Genomic DNA, 20,703 nt, shown 5'->3' on the forward strand with positions numbered 1-20,703 from the left:
AAAGAAAGCAAAACATGCATCATAATAATGGTGATTTACTGTTTTAAAGAAAGCAAAACATGCATCATAATAATGTTGATTCACTGTTTAAAGAAAGCAAAACATGCATCATAATAATGTTGATTTACTGTTTTAAAGAAAGCAAAACATGCATCATAATAATGTTGATTTACTGTTTTAAAGAAAGCAAAACATGCATCATAATAATGGTGATTTACTGTTTTAAAGAAAGCAAAACATGCATCATAATAATGTTGATTTACTGTTTTAAAGAAAGCAAAACATGCATCATAATAATGTTGATTCACTGTTTAAAGAAAGCAAAACATGCATCATAATAATGTTGATTTACTGTTTTAAAGAAAGCAAAACATGCATCATAATAATGTTGATTTACTGTTTAAAGGCAGGAAAGCATGCATCGTAATAATGTTGACTTACTGTTTTAAAGAAAGCTAAACATGCATCATTATAATGTTGATTTACTGTTTTAAAGAAAGCAAAACATGCATCATAATAATGTTGATTTACTGTTTTGTACAAAGCAAAACATGCATCATAATAATGTTGATTTACTGTTTTAAAGAAAGCAAAACATGCATCATAATAATATTGACTTACTGTTTTGTAGAAAGCAAAACATGCATCATAATAATGTTGATTTACTGTTTTAAAGAAAGCAAAACATGCATCATAATAATGTTGATTTACTGTTTTAAAGAAAGCAAAACATGCATCATAATAATGTTGATTTACTGTTTTAAAGAAAGCAAAACATGCATCATAATAATGTTGACTTACTGTTTTGTAGAAAGCAAAACATGCATCATAATAATGTTGACTTACTGTTTTGTAGAAAGCAAAACATGCATCATAATAATGTTGATTTACTGTTTTAAAGAAAGCAAAACATGCATCATAATAATGTTGATTTACTGTTTTAAAGAAAGCAAAACATGCATCATAATAATGTTGATTTACTGTTTAAAGAAAGCAAAGCATACATCATAATAATGTTGATTTACTGTTTTGTAGAAAGCAAAACATGCATCATAATAATGTTGATTTACTGTTTAAAGAAAGCAAAGCATACATCATAATAATGTTGATTTACTGTTTTAAAGAAAGCAAAACATGCATCATAATAATGTTGATTTACTGTTTTAAAGAAAGCAAAACATGCATCATTATAATGTTGATTTACTGTTTTGTAGAAAGCAAAACATGCATCATAATAATGTTGATTTACTGTTTTGAAGGAAGCAAAACATGCATCATAATAATGTTGACTTACTGTTTTGTAGAAAGCAAAACATGCATCATTATAATGTTGATTTACTGTTTTGTAGAAAGCAAAACATGCATCATAATAATGTTGATTTACTGTTTTAAAGAAAGCAAAACATGCATCATAATAATGTTGACTTACTGTTTTGTAGAAAGCAAAACATGCATCATTATAATGTTGATTTACTGTTTTGTAGAAAGCAAAACATGCATCATAATAATGTTGATTTACTGTTTAAAGAAAGCAAAACATGCATCATTATAATGTTGCTGTTTAAAGAAAGCAAAACATGCATCATAATAATGTTGCCTTACTGTTTAAAGAAAGCAAAACATACATCATCATAATGTTGCCTTATTGTTTAAAGAAAGCAATACATACATCATAATAATGTTGACTTACTGTTTAAAGAAAGCAAAACATACGTCATCATAATGTTGCCTTATTGTTTAAAGAAAGCAATACATACATCATAATAATGTTGACTTACTGTTTAAAGAAAGCAAAACATACATCGTAATAATGTTGACTTACTTTTTTAAAGAAAGCAAAACATACATCGTCATAATGTTGCCTTACTGTTTAAAGAAAGCAAAGCATACATTGTAATAATGTTGACTTACTGTTTAAAGGAAGCAAAACATACCCATAATAATGTTGACTTACTGTTTTAAAGGAAGCAAAACATGCATTATAATAATGTTGACTTACTGTTTTAAAGAAAGCAAAACATGCATCATATCAATGTTGCCTTACTGTTTAAAGGAAGCAAAACATGCATTATAATAATGTTGACTTACTGTTTAAAGGAAGCAAAACATGCATTATAATAATGTTGACTTACTGTTTTAAAGAAAGCAAAGCAGACATCATTATAATGTTGATTTACTGTTTAAAGAAAGCAAAATTTGCATTATAATAATGTTGACTTACTGTTTTAAAGAAAGCAAAGCATATATACATCATTATAACGTTGCTTTACTGTTTAAAGAAAGCAAAGCATACCCATAATAATGTTGACTTACTGTTTTAAAGAAAGCAAAACATGCATCATAATAATGTTGACTTACTGTTTTAAAGAAAGCAAAACATGCATCGTAATACCGGTAATGTTGATTTACTGTTTTAAAGAAAGCAAAGCATGCATCGTAATAATGATGATTTACTGTTTTAATAAAAGCAAAGCATGCATCGTAATAATGTTTACTTACTGTTTAAAAAAAGCAAAGCATACACGCATGACAGTGTTGACTTACTGTTTAAGGAAAGCAAAGCATACCCATAATAATGTTGACTTACTGTTTTAAAGGAAGCAAAACATGCATCATAATAATGTTGATGTACTGTGTAAAGTAAGCAAAGCATACCCATAATAATGTTGACTTACTGTTTTAAAGGAAGCAAAACATGCATCATAATAATGTTGATGTACTGTGTAAAGTAAGCAAAGCATACCCATAATAATGTTGACTTACTGTTTTAAAGGAAGCAAAACATGCATCATAATAATGTTGACTTACTGTTTAAAGAAAGCAAAGCATACTGCATGACAATGTTGACTTTCTGTTTAAGGAAAGCAAAGCATACCCATAATAGTGTTGACTTACTGTTTAAAGGAAGCAAAACATGCATCATAATAATGTTGACCTACTGTTTAAAGGAAGCAAAGCATACCCATAATATTGTTGACTTGCTGTTTTAAAGAAAGCAAAGCATACACCATAGTAATCTTGACTTACTGTTTAAAGAAAGCAAAGCATACCTATAATAATGTTGATTTACTGTTTTAAAAAAGGAAAACATGCATCGTAATAATGTTGATTTACTGTTTTAATAAAAGCAAATCATGCTTCATAATAATGTTGATTTACTGTTTAAAGAAAGCAAAGCATGCATCGTAATAATGTTGACTTACTGTTTTAAAGAAAGCAAAGCATACACCATAGTAATGTTGACTTACTGTTTAATGGAAGCAAAATATACTCTATGATAATGCTGATTTGCTTTTGAAAAGATGGAAAGCATACTCCATAATGTTGACTTACTGTTAATAGCACCCTCCATAGTAATGTTGACTTACTGATTAAACTGAGTTGTCCAACTGTAGACCTGCAGGCCAAATATATATATCTCACACAAACTTTACATTTTTGTTCAATGTAGCCCCATGGTGTTGAAGATGTTTGACCACCCTGGTTTAAAGGAAGCAAAGCAACTTAAGTAATAAAGTTTACTCACTGTTTAAAAGGAGCAAAATATACTCCATGATGATGTTGACCTACTGCTTAAAGAGGGAAAAGCATACTCCATGATAATGTTGACTTACTGCTTAAAGGGAGCAAGGCATACTCCATGATAATGGGAGCAAAGCAACTTCAATAATAAAGTTGACTTACTGCTTGAAGAGAGTAAAACATATTCTATGATAATGTTGACTTACTGTTTTAAAGAAAGCAAAGCATACTCAATAATAATGTTGATGTAATGTTTTAAGGGAAGCAAAGCATACTCAATGATAATGTTGACGTAATGTTTTAAGGGAAGCAAAGCATACTCAATGATAATGTTGACTTACTGTTAAAAGGAAGCAAACATACTCCATAATAATGTTGACCAACTGCTTAAAAGAAGCAAAGCATACTCAGTGATAATGTTAACTTAGTGTTTATTTCTTTAACAGAAAGATCATTCATTGGTTCACATCAGAATCGGTTGAGAAGAAAACCTCAGCTATATGCACTCGCTGGGAGCAGGACTACATGTTGTCTGAAATGCCCAAACTTGGACTATTTTATGAGTACCTTGAAATGGGTAAGAGACATTGGTATTTGCATTATAACATCATGTCATCAAGAATTAAACATTGTGACATAAATAGCCATAGCAGTGTCACCTTGAACATTTCAGTGTAGTTTTGTATCTCATATTGGTGAGACATTATAGTCATAAAACTCTTGACATGTGACTCACTGCAGGTAACTCCTTATTGAACTTAATCATTTGTAAAACATTTATAATTTATTAAAATATTTGGAATATTTATTGGAATATTTATAACAAGTTGGAACACTGTTGAAATATTTAAATAAATGATAAATTAATCTCTCTAATGAACACCATGTAACAGTTTCTAGGTTTGTTGCAAAGTTATTTCCTGTGTTCCGTAATTAAAAATAAAAAGTTAATTTCATGCCTTTGGTTTGTTTTTCAGTTATCCAGTATGGTTTTGTCACAATATTTGTGGCTGCATTCCCCTTGGCTCCACTTTTTGCTCTCATTAACAATATTTTTGAGATTAGAATAGATGCATATAAGTTTGTCACTATGTGGAAACGTCCACTTGCTGCCAGGGCTCAAGATATTGGTAAGTAAAACGTGATATATACACTCAAACTTTTATAGAAATAAGGAATTGAAATAAATTGTAAATTTTATATAGAAGTAATATTCTAAACATTTGAAAACAAGCCTGTACATAAAATTAAATCATTTGATACATTAAGGATATGTCTTTTGTGATCATGTTCCTCAGTGTCTCTGTTTGTCACCCTTTAGCAATATGTAAAATTTTATTTCTTGATGCATGGAGGATACATGTTTTCTGATCATGTCACTTTGTGTGTCCTTCTTGCTACATGAACTGAAGTGTCTAAATCAGCTTGTGAAGTGGAAACATTGTTTTCTCACTCATGACTTCACCACTTGTGAAAATACACAGTTTCCACTTATTTAATATTTCATGATACATACTGAATTGATTTTTCTTCTGTTAGATATTTTTAATGGCAAAAGCTATTAACTACCAAAAAAATTTTAAAATTCCATTTTACTTATATTTAAGTCCGTGACTTGTTGCAAATTTGTCTACATTTAATGTTTCAGATCGTGTAGCCTTTCAAATTAATGACTGTTTAATACAAAAAAAATTACATGATTTTTATTTTCATAAACACTTTCTTGTAGAATCATCACAGATTCAAGAGTGTAAGATCATTAAGCTAAAGAATTTAATGATTGTGAGCTTACCATTTAAGACATTTGTTTATTTATTTTCTGCATTTGAATGCGATATCATTAGCCTTGTAAGGGTTGCATTCTTGTTTGGTGACAGTGTACCCAAATTTGGATAATTTTAGGTTGCATCAGCATTCATTTATTTCCGACATAGTTTTGAGTATAATTGACATCACTAATTGAAAAATATTTGGTATTAGTTTTACCATTTGTCTTAGAGTTTAATAGGTATGGTTGACACTGAATAGCAAATAGAAACAGGCCATATAAGTTTTGTCAGTGATAATTTACATGATTTATGTTGAAAATTATTTTAAATAGGTTTATATATGAAACCTACTTTCTGTTGTTTTAAGATATAGTTTTATGGCACCCCATTACTTACCTAAATGTTCAGTTCTGGAATTTTATATATATGTATATATATTCAGCCTTAGGACTTAATATGGAATTACATGATGGTACATATGAGTGAATGTGTTTCCCAGATGGGGAAGAGTAAGTAGTTCTATAGGTAATTTCACCACTGTGGCAAAATAAATTTGTCTCACTGATACATTTCAGTATCTCTTTATGATATATATATATATATATATATATATATATATATATATATATATATAATTTTACTATCATATGTTCACATCATGTACATATGGAACAGAAATGCTTTACAGTGGAAAATTGGATTGTAGTAATAGCAGGGTTGCGTTAATGCAGGGTTTTACAGTATTTTACTTTTTTCAGAGAACAACACATTGGCACCCACATTTTTTCATGTCTGATGTATATCATGAATAGGGTATCAACACCATTTACTATCATGCCGTCGTGGCATGCAGTTCATCCATAATGCATGTAATTCCTTTGAAAAATTGCACACAGATTTAAAATATTTGATAATTTTGTCACAGAACATTGTGTCAGACATGAATTCAATGTCTAATATATAGCATGAACAGAGTATCAACACCATTTGCTTGCCATCTGATATCATATCATTGTGGCATGCAGTTAATCCATAATACATGTCATTCCATTGCAAAAGCTACATACATATTTAAACTATTCAGTAATTTTGTCACAGACCATTGTGTCTGAAATCAATGGAAAAAATTAACAGCAAAATTAGGTTAAGAAAGATGAAGCACATGTATGGATCATTACCTTCCTGGGTCTGTGAATGGTGTCTGTACAAATTTCATACTGCTAAAATTTCATCATATGCTTTTATGTGTATCGGGCCCCGAATGGCCGAGTGGGTTAAAGTGCACTCCATTACGGATCACTGCCATCTCACCTCTGTCTGCATGGGTTCGAGTCTTGGAATCGGCCAATGTGGGTATGTGAGAAAGCTTGCCAGTAGCTTCTCGAGGGTCGGTGGTTCTTTCCAGGGATTTCCCAGGTTCTTCCTCCACCATTAATACTGGCTGCCATGTACAGCCTATCATGTGCTGAAAAATGGCGTTAAACCCTACAACAACAACAACAACATTTACATGTATCTTTATCCATTGTAAATTTCCACTAATTAACACTTGTATGCCTATTCATTTGAATGACTACAGCAAGAATAATTAACAAACAACACATGCTTTCAGCGTGCATATAACTTTTATTTCAGATTTTGTGAATATTGAAAGAAACATGTGAAAAATACTTTTATAAAGATTTTTAAGCTGAAAGTATGTACAGTTTCATAACTTTTCAATTTCCAGTTAATAAAGTGGACATTACTTACTGGCTTTACTCATGGATCAGTAATAAGCAACATTTCCAATAATGTTTATTTTGGCATAACACTTCAAGAACCTGGTGAAATTGTTAAATTTCAGAAGCCATGCCAAGATCATATTATATTTGAATTCATACTCAAACCCTTCACCCAAATGATAATAAAACTTTTGCATACTATTTCTCGTACTTAAAAAAAATAAAATTCCAGGTATGAGAAAAATACATGTACATATATTTAAAATTTCAGGAACCATGCCACAATCATATTATATTCAAATTCATACACAATCTCTTCCCCAAAATGATAATTGATTTTTTTATACACTATTTCACATGCCAAAAAAAAAAATCATGTGCTACTGAATATATGAAAGTTTGGGAGCCACACCACAGCCACGTTATATCCATATGGTCAGATAGGCAAGGCATTTAAATCTTTGGAATGCTGAATCTCAAAATGTGGAACATTTCACTTCAGGGTGGTTCATTTTACAGAATAATAGTGTTGTACACAATGTACAAATGTGAAACAGTCTGCTTCTGGGTGGTTCATTTTATGGTCATAATGTGGTTTACACAGTACAGATTTGAAACATTCTACTTCCATGAGGTTCATTTTACAGACTAATGGTCTAAGAGTGGTTCAGATGTACAGAAGTCAGTTTCTTGGTCTTCACAGCAAAAGTTGTATACATTGCCATACTTTGTGTGTGGGCTTTTTTGTTCCATATTTGTGTGATGGAATTACAAATTAATTGGTATATTGTGTTTTCAGGAATTTGGTATGGGATATTGACAGGAATCACAGCAATTGCTATTGTGACAAATGTAAGTTGAGCAGAAAGCATTTTTTCTTTTTTACATTAAAAGATGGGAAATGTGGTTAGTTTTACCAGATAATGACATTTCACAGTTTTTGTTTTATAAATACTTTATTTTGCCAACATTTAGAAAGTTTAGGGACTATAAAAATAAGCTGGCATGTCTTTCATTAACATTTGATATACATGCATGGATTTCCATTGTTTAGAAAACCAGTTGACAATTGTGAGGAGTCAGCAGCTCACTTTACTATATAAAGCAATGCAATATAATGAAACACAAACTGAAAATCTTAGGGTCACCAAGAAAATTATGAAAGGTTAAGTATCTCCATTTTTTGCTCACGAAGCAAATTAAATTCTTTATTTCTATTTTTCATATTGGTTACCCATTAAAAAGTGAATTCAGTTTAACTTATATATATTTCACTCTGAAAATTGATACCAGCCCATTCCAGTGCTATACAATATTTTTTCATTTCTGATGCACAAGTGTGTCAGTTTGTCCTAAAGTACAAAGTAGTAAAAGATGGCCTTGTATTTCATAACCTAAAGGTTGTGTTGTACATAAAGATATTTCATGCAAAACTAAATTTTTCTCCAAGAAAATAACTGATTTTGCTAACATCAACAACTATCACAACTGTAACAAGCAATGTTTCATGAAAATTCCAGAATCAAATACATACACAGAATGTATAAACATGTACAGTTTGTAGTATATAAAAAAATGCTGACACAAAGAATTGCTTCGTAGTTTCTTATTCAGCCATAATGTACATATCTGCCAAATTCCCAAATGGTGATTTTTTTTTAAACTCAAGAAGAGTGTTTTGAGATCCCAAAATGCATCTATTCCTAGAAAAGTCCTTTTGAGAAGTACCTCAGGTGTGTTCATCTGCACTGAGATTTAGATTTTATCCAAAGGATTTTATAATCAACTGAAGCCACAAATAATTTTGCCCTGCACTAACAGTTCATGAGAGCAGTGTGAATTTCCCTTTTATCGCATTGGTGACCAAAACTTTGCCTTCAAGGCCCAACGATCAAAGTTGTGGACTCTATGAAGTCCAAACTGAGCAATGGCAGGATCTCTTCTAGAACATGGCTGATATTTCACTGCAGGCTGAACTTAAGGAATGATGATCTGTACACAGGCAAGCTTAACTGGCAGCAGTGCTCACATTCTGCCCTCTTTCCAAGTAAGCAGGGTTTGGCACTTCAGGGAGTGTTTGTCATATACACTGCTGTCGGGCATTTCTGCGCACCTGAGGTTTTCGTTTCTAATATTGAAGCAAAACGCATACCGAATTCGAGCGATTGACAAAAATAAAATACAGCAATGCTTACCATTTGAAAAGATGCAGTTGTCACCAGAATATTCTGTTCAAAATAATATTAATTTTGGACACAGAGGATACCACCCCCCTGTTTTCGTGACTTGCGATATGTCGGCCTATTCTGTGCATAGCTTTGAAAAGATGTAATGTTTATCCATCGGGCTACAGAAATGAAAATATATTACTTTGGACTGTTTCTGTCAGCAGTTCAGTCGAGTAATTAGGTCAAGTTTATAGCTAGTTTTGCAAAATTCAATGTAAAAATGCCAATAAAATGGCAAGAGATATTAAGCAAACTAAACCGATCTTGTAAAAAAGTTAGTAAAGTTCAACATTTTATGAAAAATAAGCTATTACATGGAAGAGAAACAACAATTAATCAGATGTAATATGATTACAATGTCTTGTTGATGGGGAAAAATTACTACAGAATTTAGAAACAGACTATACGCCGGGGAATTTGTTGATAATTTATGTTCTAGCGGCAAGTAGAGACGTTGGGTAGCAGACGATTTTTACATGTGGGATAACTTCTTGCAAAATTGGAAACTTGGATTAAAATACAGTTTTGTTTTAAGGTACACATTTCCATCTTTTATATAATGTATTTATTTGTATGATTCTAAAAGATGCATAGTAAATTGAATTTTCTGGGTTACAGGTTCAAGAAGGTCTTGGAGTGGATCTTCACGTTGCCATTTAGAAATCACATTTTTATGTGCATTTCGAGTCTAAATGTGGGATATTTTTGTACACTTTATGAATTTCACTTTTCTTAATTAATGTGCGATTGTTCTTTCCGGATATAAAATGGATTTTTGACCCAAAATACACGTGATACAGTGTTTACAGAAATGATGTATCGTTGCGCAGAATTACCCGATGCGCAGAATTGGCCGACATGGCGGTATTTTTATAGAAATAAAAAAATAGTGAATATCTTTTTATCAAAGCTGCAGATGGGGTTCTCTCATTCTGCCTATTGCCTTGACTCCCATAAATAAACTTCAGCAGGCAGGTCAGATCCATGTCCCAAGAACTCTTTCATTTCCTTTTGGGATTTTCTGAAGTGCTGTCCTTGTTGACCAAGCCACATTAAAGTCTATCACATTCAAGGCAGGATCAAGGGTTCAGACAAATTTCACAGTTCTGGGTATATGAGCCTTTTAAAACTGCATTCCCTTTGCATACTCTCCAGCCTGAAGTTGGCTTCATACCTGCTGGATCCTGACCCATGTCAGCCTAGGCAGCAGACTCCCAACCCCCAATTTGGAATGGTCTCAGTAAACACATCTTTCCACTTATACCATCTGACTCCAAAAGTCTACAGAAAACAAAGGAATCCAAGTGACACCTAATGTTGATCACTCTGCATCAGGCCACAAAAACATGGACAACCTCCTTAATCTAGTGATGGATAGTCTCAGGTTGGTTCTGCCTACTCCTCACCTGCCAAAACAGCTGCACAGTCAAGCTTTCTGTCAAAGTCCAGAGTTGCTAAACCTATGTACCTGATCTATATGAAAAAAAGCCTCTGAATTTAATATTTCTCTATACAATTGGTGGTCAGGTTTGCTGGGAAAGTTCACAATCACCATGGCAAATGTTTAAAGCTTGTAAAAGGAAGCAGAAAATTTCTCCTAATGGTAAAAGCATAGACACAGCTGTAGAGTCCCTCTCAATAGCCTCGATACAACAATTAGCTTTCTTCCTCCTATAGCTTTTTAAAGAGAAGTTAGACCTGACTCAATTAAGGTTGCTGTTCCTGGTTTCATAACTATGTTGCCATGAAAGAAGGAAGGATATAGACCACCACAAAAAATCTCCATCCCTATGAATTTCATTGTATCATGTATATTAAACTCATGAGATTAAGGCAGTTGCTGCTAGCACAGCTCTTAAGTGCTAATGTTTCATGACTCCTGACTGACATCTGTGAAGTCATGGGATGGTAAGAAATAGCATTATTCAACTCTTACTTCAGCGGCCTTTCATCCCTAAGGGCTCAGTTCAACTCGATGGGTCCTAAATCAACAGCATAACATATGATCCAAGTCTCCCTGCAGCTTTGGAACAATGTAGGTTACTCTACTTCTGCTGAATGTTTTTCTCTGAGTTGTATCCATGCACAAACCCTGTGCCAACGCATGCCTGTGTTTAACACATTTTAACACATGGCTTGAAACTTCTGCACACCTTTGAAGAGACTGGAGGCAAGACCATATCCAGGGTAAGTAGATGAAACTGTCTAATCCTGTTACCAGTTCTCTCAATATATGATGCTGCAGTAACATATTTGATAGAGAAACCAAGAGAGTAAGAGTAAAAAGATATTCTTTGATAAATCAGGAATATCTCCCAACCAAGTCTGCCCTGAATTTACATTCCTGGAAGAGCTTGTACACCTGTGTAAGCAGTAATGACATGAGTAAAAGGGACAAACATGATTTTTTTTTATTTTAAGTTGTTCGCAGACTTAATTACTTAACAGAAATAAATAAATGTCTGAAATATTTAACAATATTTAACATTATTTTAAGTTAAATGATTTATTTTATGACATACAGTAAATGGTGAAGCTGTTTGGACAGAAGAATATATTTTGGTTTGATTTGTTGTTTTACTGCAGAAATAGGTTATTTAGTGCCATGACAAATGAAGTAAAGTGTCTTGCTGACAAACATACCAAGATAGCTGACCAGGGCTGATCCATTGGTAGGATTGAACCCCACATCTGTTTGGTTGCAAGTCCGGCATGTTGAACACTAAGTCACTACATCATTAAGCAATTATAATAAAGCTCTTTGTCAATTTATTTACAAAATTGATTAATTTTCAAACTAAAATAACTCATCAGTTCACATGTAACTTACAAAATTAAGACGGTTCTAGTCTTTGTCATGGTAGAGCCATTATATTTAGCATTTTCTTATTCAGGGTTCTGCATTAAAAGATTTGTAGCTGGTTTATTTCAATGACAGTGACCTATAAGTTGATAATAATTTTCTTTTGTTTTTCGAATACATTTATAATTTAAAATATCTACCAAATATTTTGAAAAGCTGGATGTGAGAAATAGATAAAATGTTAAAATAATATCTTGCCTATACCTAAACTCCAGTTGACCTGTACATATAATCCAATTCAAAGGGTTATATTATATGATGCATCTGGTGACAAACCTAGCTCACTGAGCCCCAGCTTTTTTTGAGTCTGCAACTAGGCAAGGTGGAAGGTCAACATATCAACCATTTTGGCATCCATATATGTACAGTCCATCCATACCATTGACTAGCCTCAATACTAGAGTTGTTTGTATTTTCCTTTTGTTTCAATAGAATTTTATCCTATCCTATTAAGAGTTGGAATACAGCATTTGAGCATGTTCAAGAGCTTCAGAACTTGCTTCAAAATGTTTTGTTTCTGAATGATAATGATTTGAATAGTCTTTTGTCTAAATATTCTTATTTACATGTGTAAAATGAACACCATATGCAGAAAACTTAAAGCAAGAGCTGCAGGTGGATAGGATTCATACTGTGACAGCTGATTAGTGTTTAATACAGTTTTGCTGAAATTTATAGGTAGAAAGAATAGCATAGGCTTTGAGTTGTTGGTACATTGTGCGAGTCCACATTTTTTTGCAGCTGGGTGTGCATTATAGGTTATAATATATGGTACCTCTTCCACTTGTGTTATGGAATATTTTCTTTTCTATCACAGGCCGTAATCATTGCCTTCACATCAGAGTTTATCCCCAAATTGGTGTACAAGCATTTCTACAGCAACGAAACATTGCAGTACTATGACTTTAGTTTGTCCACCTTTAATGTGACAGACTTCAATCACAAGAGTGTACCTGATGACAAAAAGTTTGAAATATTTGGAAATGTCACAACCTGCAGGTGAGTTTCAAAGTGATATGTCTTGAATAAAGTCATGATACTGTAATTTTGTTTAGCAAGTTCAGCAGATGGCTGTGATTGTACACCCCAAACCAAAATTGCAAGCTTGTTTTAAAGCTTGCAGCAAGGTTGCCACAAGCTTATTTATAAAGCTTGCGGCAAGCTTGTATTTGGAACATTGCAGCAAGCTTATTTAACAAAAGTGTCATAAGCATGCACAAGCTTGTGAAAGCTTAAGCTTGCACAAGCTTAAGCTTGCACAAGCATGCGCAAGCTTGTTATTTATTTACCTAGTACAATAAGTATACACAAGCTTGCGCAAGCTTGTTACTAGCTTGTTGCAAGCTTGCAGAGATTGCTTGCTACAAGCATCTGGGCTTTCAAAAATCAGACATGATTGTGTTTTCCGCCCTTCCAAAAAAACCCCTGAAAATGTGAAGGGGGGGGTCTGGGAGTCCGAAGGCCCCTGTCCAAAAATGCATTTTAGACTCAACTGCTCCTGGTGGACCATATTATCATAATATATTGCAAAGTTTTACTTCATTCCATGAAGTAATCTGCATATTTAATGATTAAATAATGTAATCTTATAGTTGCAGTGCAGTGGAAAACAAATCTGTTCCGCCAAAACATTAAGTTTAATTCCATTGTTCAAGTTTATTCATTCACTGCAAGCTTACCCAAGGCTGCAGAAGCTTTATGTGTTCCCCTACCTGCAAGTGTCACGCCCCTATGAAATGATCATGAATAATGAATGAACTGTTCATGAACTTGGTTCAAGAACCATTCATGAAAGTTCATCAAAAGGTTTATGAATTATTCTAGAATGTGCATGAACTGAAAACAGTCCACAAATTGGATCATCATCATTCATGAACAAGTGCATGAACATATTCATGAACTATGATGAACAAAGTTTCTCAATGATTCATGACTTCATCCTGAATCATACAATAACCTTAGATGGGGGATGGGGTTAATACAGTATAAAATGCAACATATTATCTTAAAAACTGTATTTGATTTCAGATAAATTTAAACTGACAAGTGATCTTCTTTTTTTTTTACCCTTAGCAACATTTTTTGTATGTTCTGTAATTTTTCTTTGAAAAATGTTCAAGAGATATTGGGGCAGTTGCCTGCAATCAACTGTTGAAGCATATTTCATCGTCATGGGGCTGTCTTTCAGCTGGGGTTTCTCCTGACCAATCTTCTTCCAGAGACTGACCTATCTGATAACTCTTTTGTGAAGATGTTCAGGGTCTATAATTTAATCAAATCCTGTCCATTGTCACTACTGAATGTCTCCTTCTGCAACTTAAGCTGTTCCATCCGATTACTGTTTGGATCTTTAACATTGTTGCAGCAGTCACAATTTAATGTCTCTTCCATCTTGGATCCTCCAGTTTTCAAATTTTCCTCCTTAACCTATAAACTTCATCCTCTAATAATTTTACTTTTCTGCTGTCTGGTCTGAAAAAAAAGGTAAAGTTAGTTAATTACAGATAATCTCTGATCAACATTGTTTTTAGCTTTTAGCACATTATCATTGTAACCCACTTTACTTACTGGAATAATATGATCCAACTCAAAAATGATTTAATCCCTTACACATAATACTGAGCATTTATATTATTGCAGAATTTTGTCACTGTTTTATATTAATTGAATCTGTCTAGCCATAGGTATAGTCACAGGAGACGGATGTTTTATTCAGTAAAATATGACAATTTTTTTGACAACATCGTAAGACTAAATAACCATATATATTACAGATAACGGTTATTTCATACTTTCAAATATTTTCGCCATTTTTTATTGATAAAACGCCAGACTTGTGTGGTATAGGCCCTTAGTATGTCACTAATGCATCCACTCCGACTCCGCATGTTGCGTATAGCTGCTTCTGGTTTCATCACGCTGTTATTTGCACTTTTATTGTGAACAGTTTCACGCATTAACTATTTTCTTAAGGTTTTTTTTTTTAAATTACCAAATTACATCAGATTATAGAAATAGTGATGTCATGTAAAAGAAAACGATCTCGAACATCTCAACTCCTGTCAATATCGTACCACGTCTGGTATTGAGAACTGGGGGGTGGGGGTGATAATGTTTAGTGATTTTCAAAACTTCGATGAGCAAGTTTAAATTAGGTCTGAACAAAATCGTGTCATTAGCTTGGTTATAAATAATATGATGACATATATAAACCAATAAAATATCCATATAACTTCTACTGAAATAATCACGAATGACCAAGAAAAAGATACTCACTGTAATTTTGGTCATCCAGGCTTGGTACACTTTTCCGCCTAATTTTGCTGTCACCAAATCATTTCCTTCATATTCTTCAAAATCGCTTCTCTGCACTTCTACTTACTTTAAAAATATGATATTGAAAATATTTTCATCTGTCCATTCCATGGAGTCCACGGTTTTTGTTCGAGGTTTTTGCCTAACCATCTGCATGATCTTTGGTTTCTGAGGAAGCTTGACTGTTGAAATTGCGCGCATATATTAACCAGTCATATCACGTCTTTTTTCATAGTCATCCAATCAGGATAATCGTTGTTAATATATTTCGGTTTTTACTGCAAATTGGCAACCAGTGGCTAAGTCAATAGAATATGCAGTTTATAACAGTAATGGAGAGAAGAAAAAAACGTTAGGACAAAGTCATTGAAAACTTTTTAAAGCAAATACATTTTGTTGATGCTGGCCAGAAAATATTTTTCCATATTAATCCAGAAATACTCAGGTTAAGTACACAAGTATTGAATTAAAGATCTGTATGAACATTTATACAGTATATCATTTTAAAAAAAGAAGAAAAAATTCACCTTTATTTAAATTTCACTAATATTGTGAGAAGTTTGTATGATAAATTTTCATGAACATTTTATGAATATAATGATATAGATATTTAATATACATTTTTTTAAGAAATACCATGGTATTGCATCAGAGTACTTGAATTGTTCATGAACCATAAGTTCATGACATTTCAGGAACTTCAAAGATATTATAATAGTTCATAAAAATTCATCAGTGTGTTCATGAACTTCAAGTACATGATTCATCAAAATTCTTGAAGTTCATGAACTTAGTTGAGGAACTTTCATGAACACTTCATGATTGTTCATCAAGTCATGAATTTGTTTTCATAGGGGCGTGACAGTAATGGTGCCTGTGCCTGCTACTTGGATACATGGTCTCAAACTTTCACAAGCAATGGATATATATATATATATATATATATATATATATATATATATATATATATATATATATGAAGAAACTTGTTGCAAGCTAGTTTAAATTTACTTTCTGAAACATACAAGAAAGCTTGCGCAAGCTAGTTTTACTTTCTGAAGAAAACAAGCTTGCGCAAGCTAATTTTACTTTCTGAAGAAAACAAGTAAGCTCGCGCAAGCTAGTTTTACTTTATGAAACAAACAAGAAAGCTTGTGCAAGCTAGTTTTAATTTCTGAAGCAAACAAGAAAGCTTGTACAAGCTTGCGAAAGCTTGTGCAAGCTTGCGGTTATATCCAGCTAGCTTGCCCAAGCCTGCACTTGCTTGTACAAGCTTGCGCAAGCATCCATGTTAGCTTATAAACATCAAACTAGCTTATCGCAAGCTTTCCACAAGCTTTCAGCAAGGATGCATTTTGGTTTGGGACTATTGTTTAAATAATGGAGACAATCCAAAGCACTGGAAGAAATTTCCACAGGAATCATCCAGCTGCCCCATATTTCTTCAACAACTGCTATTGCGTTATGCATTGAGGCAGATATGTTATCCAGGTGAATGATAATGGGTCCATTTGAATCTCTTATTTATTACAAAAAGGCTGAGAATTTATCAGGTCTAAGGATTTTAAGAGTACAACAGGACTCATATCAAATTCATTAGCCTGTGGTGTCTGTTAAATGTATCATTGAAGTTGAAACAGTGTGAAGGACATTTGAATGTATAAATATTTGGTGGAAACCTTAAGACATTTAATCAGATTGGGGCTTTGACCTTAGAACATTTATTTTAACAACCATGTTTCCAATAATGGAAAGAGACAAGAAAGAAATTTTTTGTTATTTTTTGTGCATTTTTTGCAGATATCGTGACTTCCGGCATCCACCAGGTTCTGATGATCAGTACAAGTACACTGTTGTATTCTGGCATGTACTCGTGGCCAGACTGGCCTTCATTGTTGTTTTTGAGGTAAGACTTTTAGTGTACCATAATCTGGATGATATTCAAGGTGTTACAAGATAATACCTCATTCTTCAGCTACTTTTATAAATCCAGGCTAAAGCATTTGGCAGGATATAAGTATGACTTTATTGCCAGCATCAAAGGTAAAGCATCAGAGTCATGATTTCTTTTGGAACTTTTGAATTGAAATCTTTGTCTTGCAGGCCATATGTTCCAGGTTCCAGGGAACCATTTCTTGTGACCAGCATCAAGCATAGTTTAGGAACCATTTAGCATATTTTCTAATGTAGTTTGGTGTGTTCATTGTCTTGTAGATCTAGATGTGCTTTTTCTGGATTTTGTCTTATCAGGTCAATAACTCGGGTCAGAATTATTGCCTTGACAATTTACTTCACATTTTCACATCGGTTATTGCTTGTAACAAGCAGGACTCCAAAATTATTCAACATATTTTGATGCAGTTTGGTATGAACATTATCTTGTAGACTTGTATTTACCTGTTATAGGTTTTGTGTCATTCTTTTTGGACATAGTTTTGTCTCTTATTTAATGTTTTGTTTCACCGTGGGACCCTTTTTGTCTTCATCATGCTTTCCAGTTTGGTTTAGTTATCAAATATCAAATATCATCTTAGACATTTCCTCCAATATATAATTAATTTCATATATTTTTCTTAAACACTGAACAAGTTGTTTACTATATATCTGCATTTGTACAGATATATTGTGAGAGGTTCTGTCTCTCTGTATTTGCATGATGTGAATAGTTTGTTTTTGCTGCTGGCTGCAAAGTGCTGTCAAGACATGTGAAAACATTTGATCACAAACATCTTAGTGCTGTTTGCAGATAAGGCTGCAGTTGTTTACAGAATTTCTAGACATATACATAGTGAAAATGATTCAGTTGGATATTGATACAATTAGAATTGTAATGTTTTTAATTTTTAATTTATTTTTATGTACTGATCATCAATAGATTACCTGGGATTTGAGTTTTACTTATCTCCTTTGTTCCTCCAGGCTGGTGATATAGGTTTTTAAAATTCAAAACAATGACATTCAGTACATTTGGAGTGATGTCATATATTATAAATGTTTTATACCGTATAATATACTTCATGCTATAAAAGCATGCATTTAAATCAATGTTTTTCTTGGTCACCTCTGGCGGGATTCAGTTTGTATGATACATCTTTGTTGAATATATAATGACAATTTCAGTACAACATCATTATGATCATTGTGATATTGTTTCCTACTACTGGATACAAGTATGAAAAACTCCATAACATCAATATCTGTTAACTCTGCCCAGTTCATACTAAATTTACGTAGGTGTGATATTATTGACTGATAAGTCATGAATAGTAGACAAATGCCATTCAGTGGCACATACAGTAAATTTGTTATGGACCATGCATGTTTAGTAGGAAATTGCCAGATCCAGATTAAGGTTAATAAAAACTTGCACTCAGGCTAAAAATCAACATGCTTCATAAAAATGCATAGGATGTAATTTCCATCCTTCAGAAAGGGGTCACTTTTAAATTCCAGGCATAATAATAATAATAATAATAATGACCTTATTTAAAGAGGGTAACACAATTAGCTAAAAACTAATCTACCTTGAGGCCCTCATACAAAGGAATTCATTTATTTAAGCTGCATTAAAACCAGAGGGTATGACACATGTCTATTGAAGACCTTGTTTGTTCATTTCTGATCTAGAATGAACTGAACCAACTCTTGCAAATGAAAAATGTGGTGGTTGCTTAGTACTGGTTCTATTTTTTCTATACTTGTTTGCTTAGTACACATGACCTGTTAAGCAGGTTCAACTTTTAGCTGTCCAAAGATATATAAGAATCAAATTTACATTTCCAAATTATTGAAACTGGAGACAGATGCCATAAAAGGGATCAGATTATGTGCACTTTATTATCTTGTCACACACACTGAACATTATGTCAAGAGTTCTGCCTCATCTTTTGGTGTAGAAAAAGCTCAGAGTGCTGGGAGACGCAATCAACAGCTGGACAGATGCTGAATGCACAGAACAGTGTTATATGGGGACATGTCCTTTAATGCAGATCCGTGCTTGAAAGCACAGATCAGTACATTGGCTTGGACAAACGGACAGGTCCTTGAATGTACTGATATACATGACAAATTAATTTTCTCTGCAGAAATCAGATATATTTTAAACATATTGTAATCAAAATCTTGAAACAAAAACATTATTCTTTGCCACTTGCATGACAACATTGGGAATCCAAAGTGGAAATGATCAGAACTCAAGTGAATGTCCAAATAATTTTTTATACCAAATTTTATTAGACTGTTATTTCAACTGAAAGCTTTGCTTGTCAACAGTCAGTGTCTTAGAGTAAAAATAAACGTTTTGTTGTGACCATCACAGACATGACTGACTGGTCTTTCTTTAGTTGCATAAAAACATAGCATTGTGAAAACATTTTAGAACATTGGTGATGGACTTGCTTTGCACCTTGGTATGTAGTGGTCTGTCCAAGATTATTGCTTTTCTCAAAGTTCTCAGGATTCTTCCACCTTATGTCATCATATAAGCTGTTGAGGGTATAAGGTGTTAGAACTTGGCATAAAACTGATATAATATCAGTAAAGTGTAAACTTGTGTTAAACTATATTACAGAACCTGACTGTGTTCCTGACATGGTTGATTATGTACCTGATTCCAGACATGCCATATGCTGTCAAGGTTCAGATGTTGAGAGAAAAATACCTTGCCAAGAAGGCACTCACTGCTTATATCAAAGACCATCAGATAGGAGATGAAGAACACATTGCCAAGCAGCTTCCTTGATGCTTAAACCTATACTTCCTTGCAAGGTTCAGCTGGAAAAAGATATACTGTGCAGGGACAGAATACTGATGTCATGGAGGACTGTCTTCTGACTTTATTCTCATTCTTACATTAGAACAAAGACATGTACAAAGCCATTTTAACTGTGCATTTTTCATTGTAAATTGCATCATTTTTTAAGCAAATCATATATATTATTTACTAAAATGCAATAGTTATTTTACAAGGATTCTACATATTCATGAAGATGTTTAGTTTCAGTTATTTTTCATCCAAAGTGTCCTTACAATTTCCACAACAAATACTGCTCAGGTTGGAGAATATATATATATATATATATATATATATATATATATATATATATATATATATATATATATATATATAATTAATCATACCTTCATAGAATTTATAATAGTTGGGTATAATCTCAGCTTTGTTTTCACCTGACATGACTTTTGTCAGCTTAAAGATACATGTCAGTTTTCACTTGGGTATTGTTTGTCAAGCACAATCACTTTATTAATACAGATATTGTATT

General features: G+C 32.9%; 1 protein-coding gene across 1 annotated transcript in view; it reads left to right on the forward strand.

The window, feature by feature from the left end:
* Positions 1-20,451, forward strand: part of LOC149789827 (anoctamin-4-like) — a 143,309-nt gene extending 122,858 nt beyond the window's left edge. The window contains exons 24-29 of the mRNA XM_089973133.1: positions 3,969-4,099; positions 4,500-4,652; positions 7,815-7,867; positions 12,924-13,105; positions 17,222-17,327; positions 19,992-20,451. Of these exons, the coding sequence (XP_089829259.1) occupies positions 3,969-4,099; positions 4,500-4,652; positions 7,815-7,867; positions 12,924-13,105; positions 17,222-17,327; positions 19,992-20,162 (796 nt within the window). The 3' untranslated portion in view covers positions 20,163-20,451. The remainder of the gene's footprint in view (positions 1-3,968; positions 4,100-4,499; positions 4,653-7,814; positions 7,868-12,923; positions 13,106-17,221; positions 17,328-19,991) is intronic.
* Positions 20,452-20,703: the final 252 nt, after the last annotated feature.

This window comes from Sinohyriopsis cumingii, chromosome 10 (assembly GCF_028554795.1).
Source record: "Sinohyriopsis cumingii isolate HCF-2022 chromosome 10, ASM2855479v2, whole genome shotgun sequence".
In the NCBI taxonomy this organism is placed as follows: Eukaryota; Metazoa; Mollusca; class Bivalvia; order Unionida; family Unionidae; genus Sinohyriopsis; species Sinohyriopsis cumingii.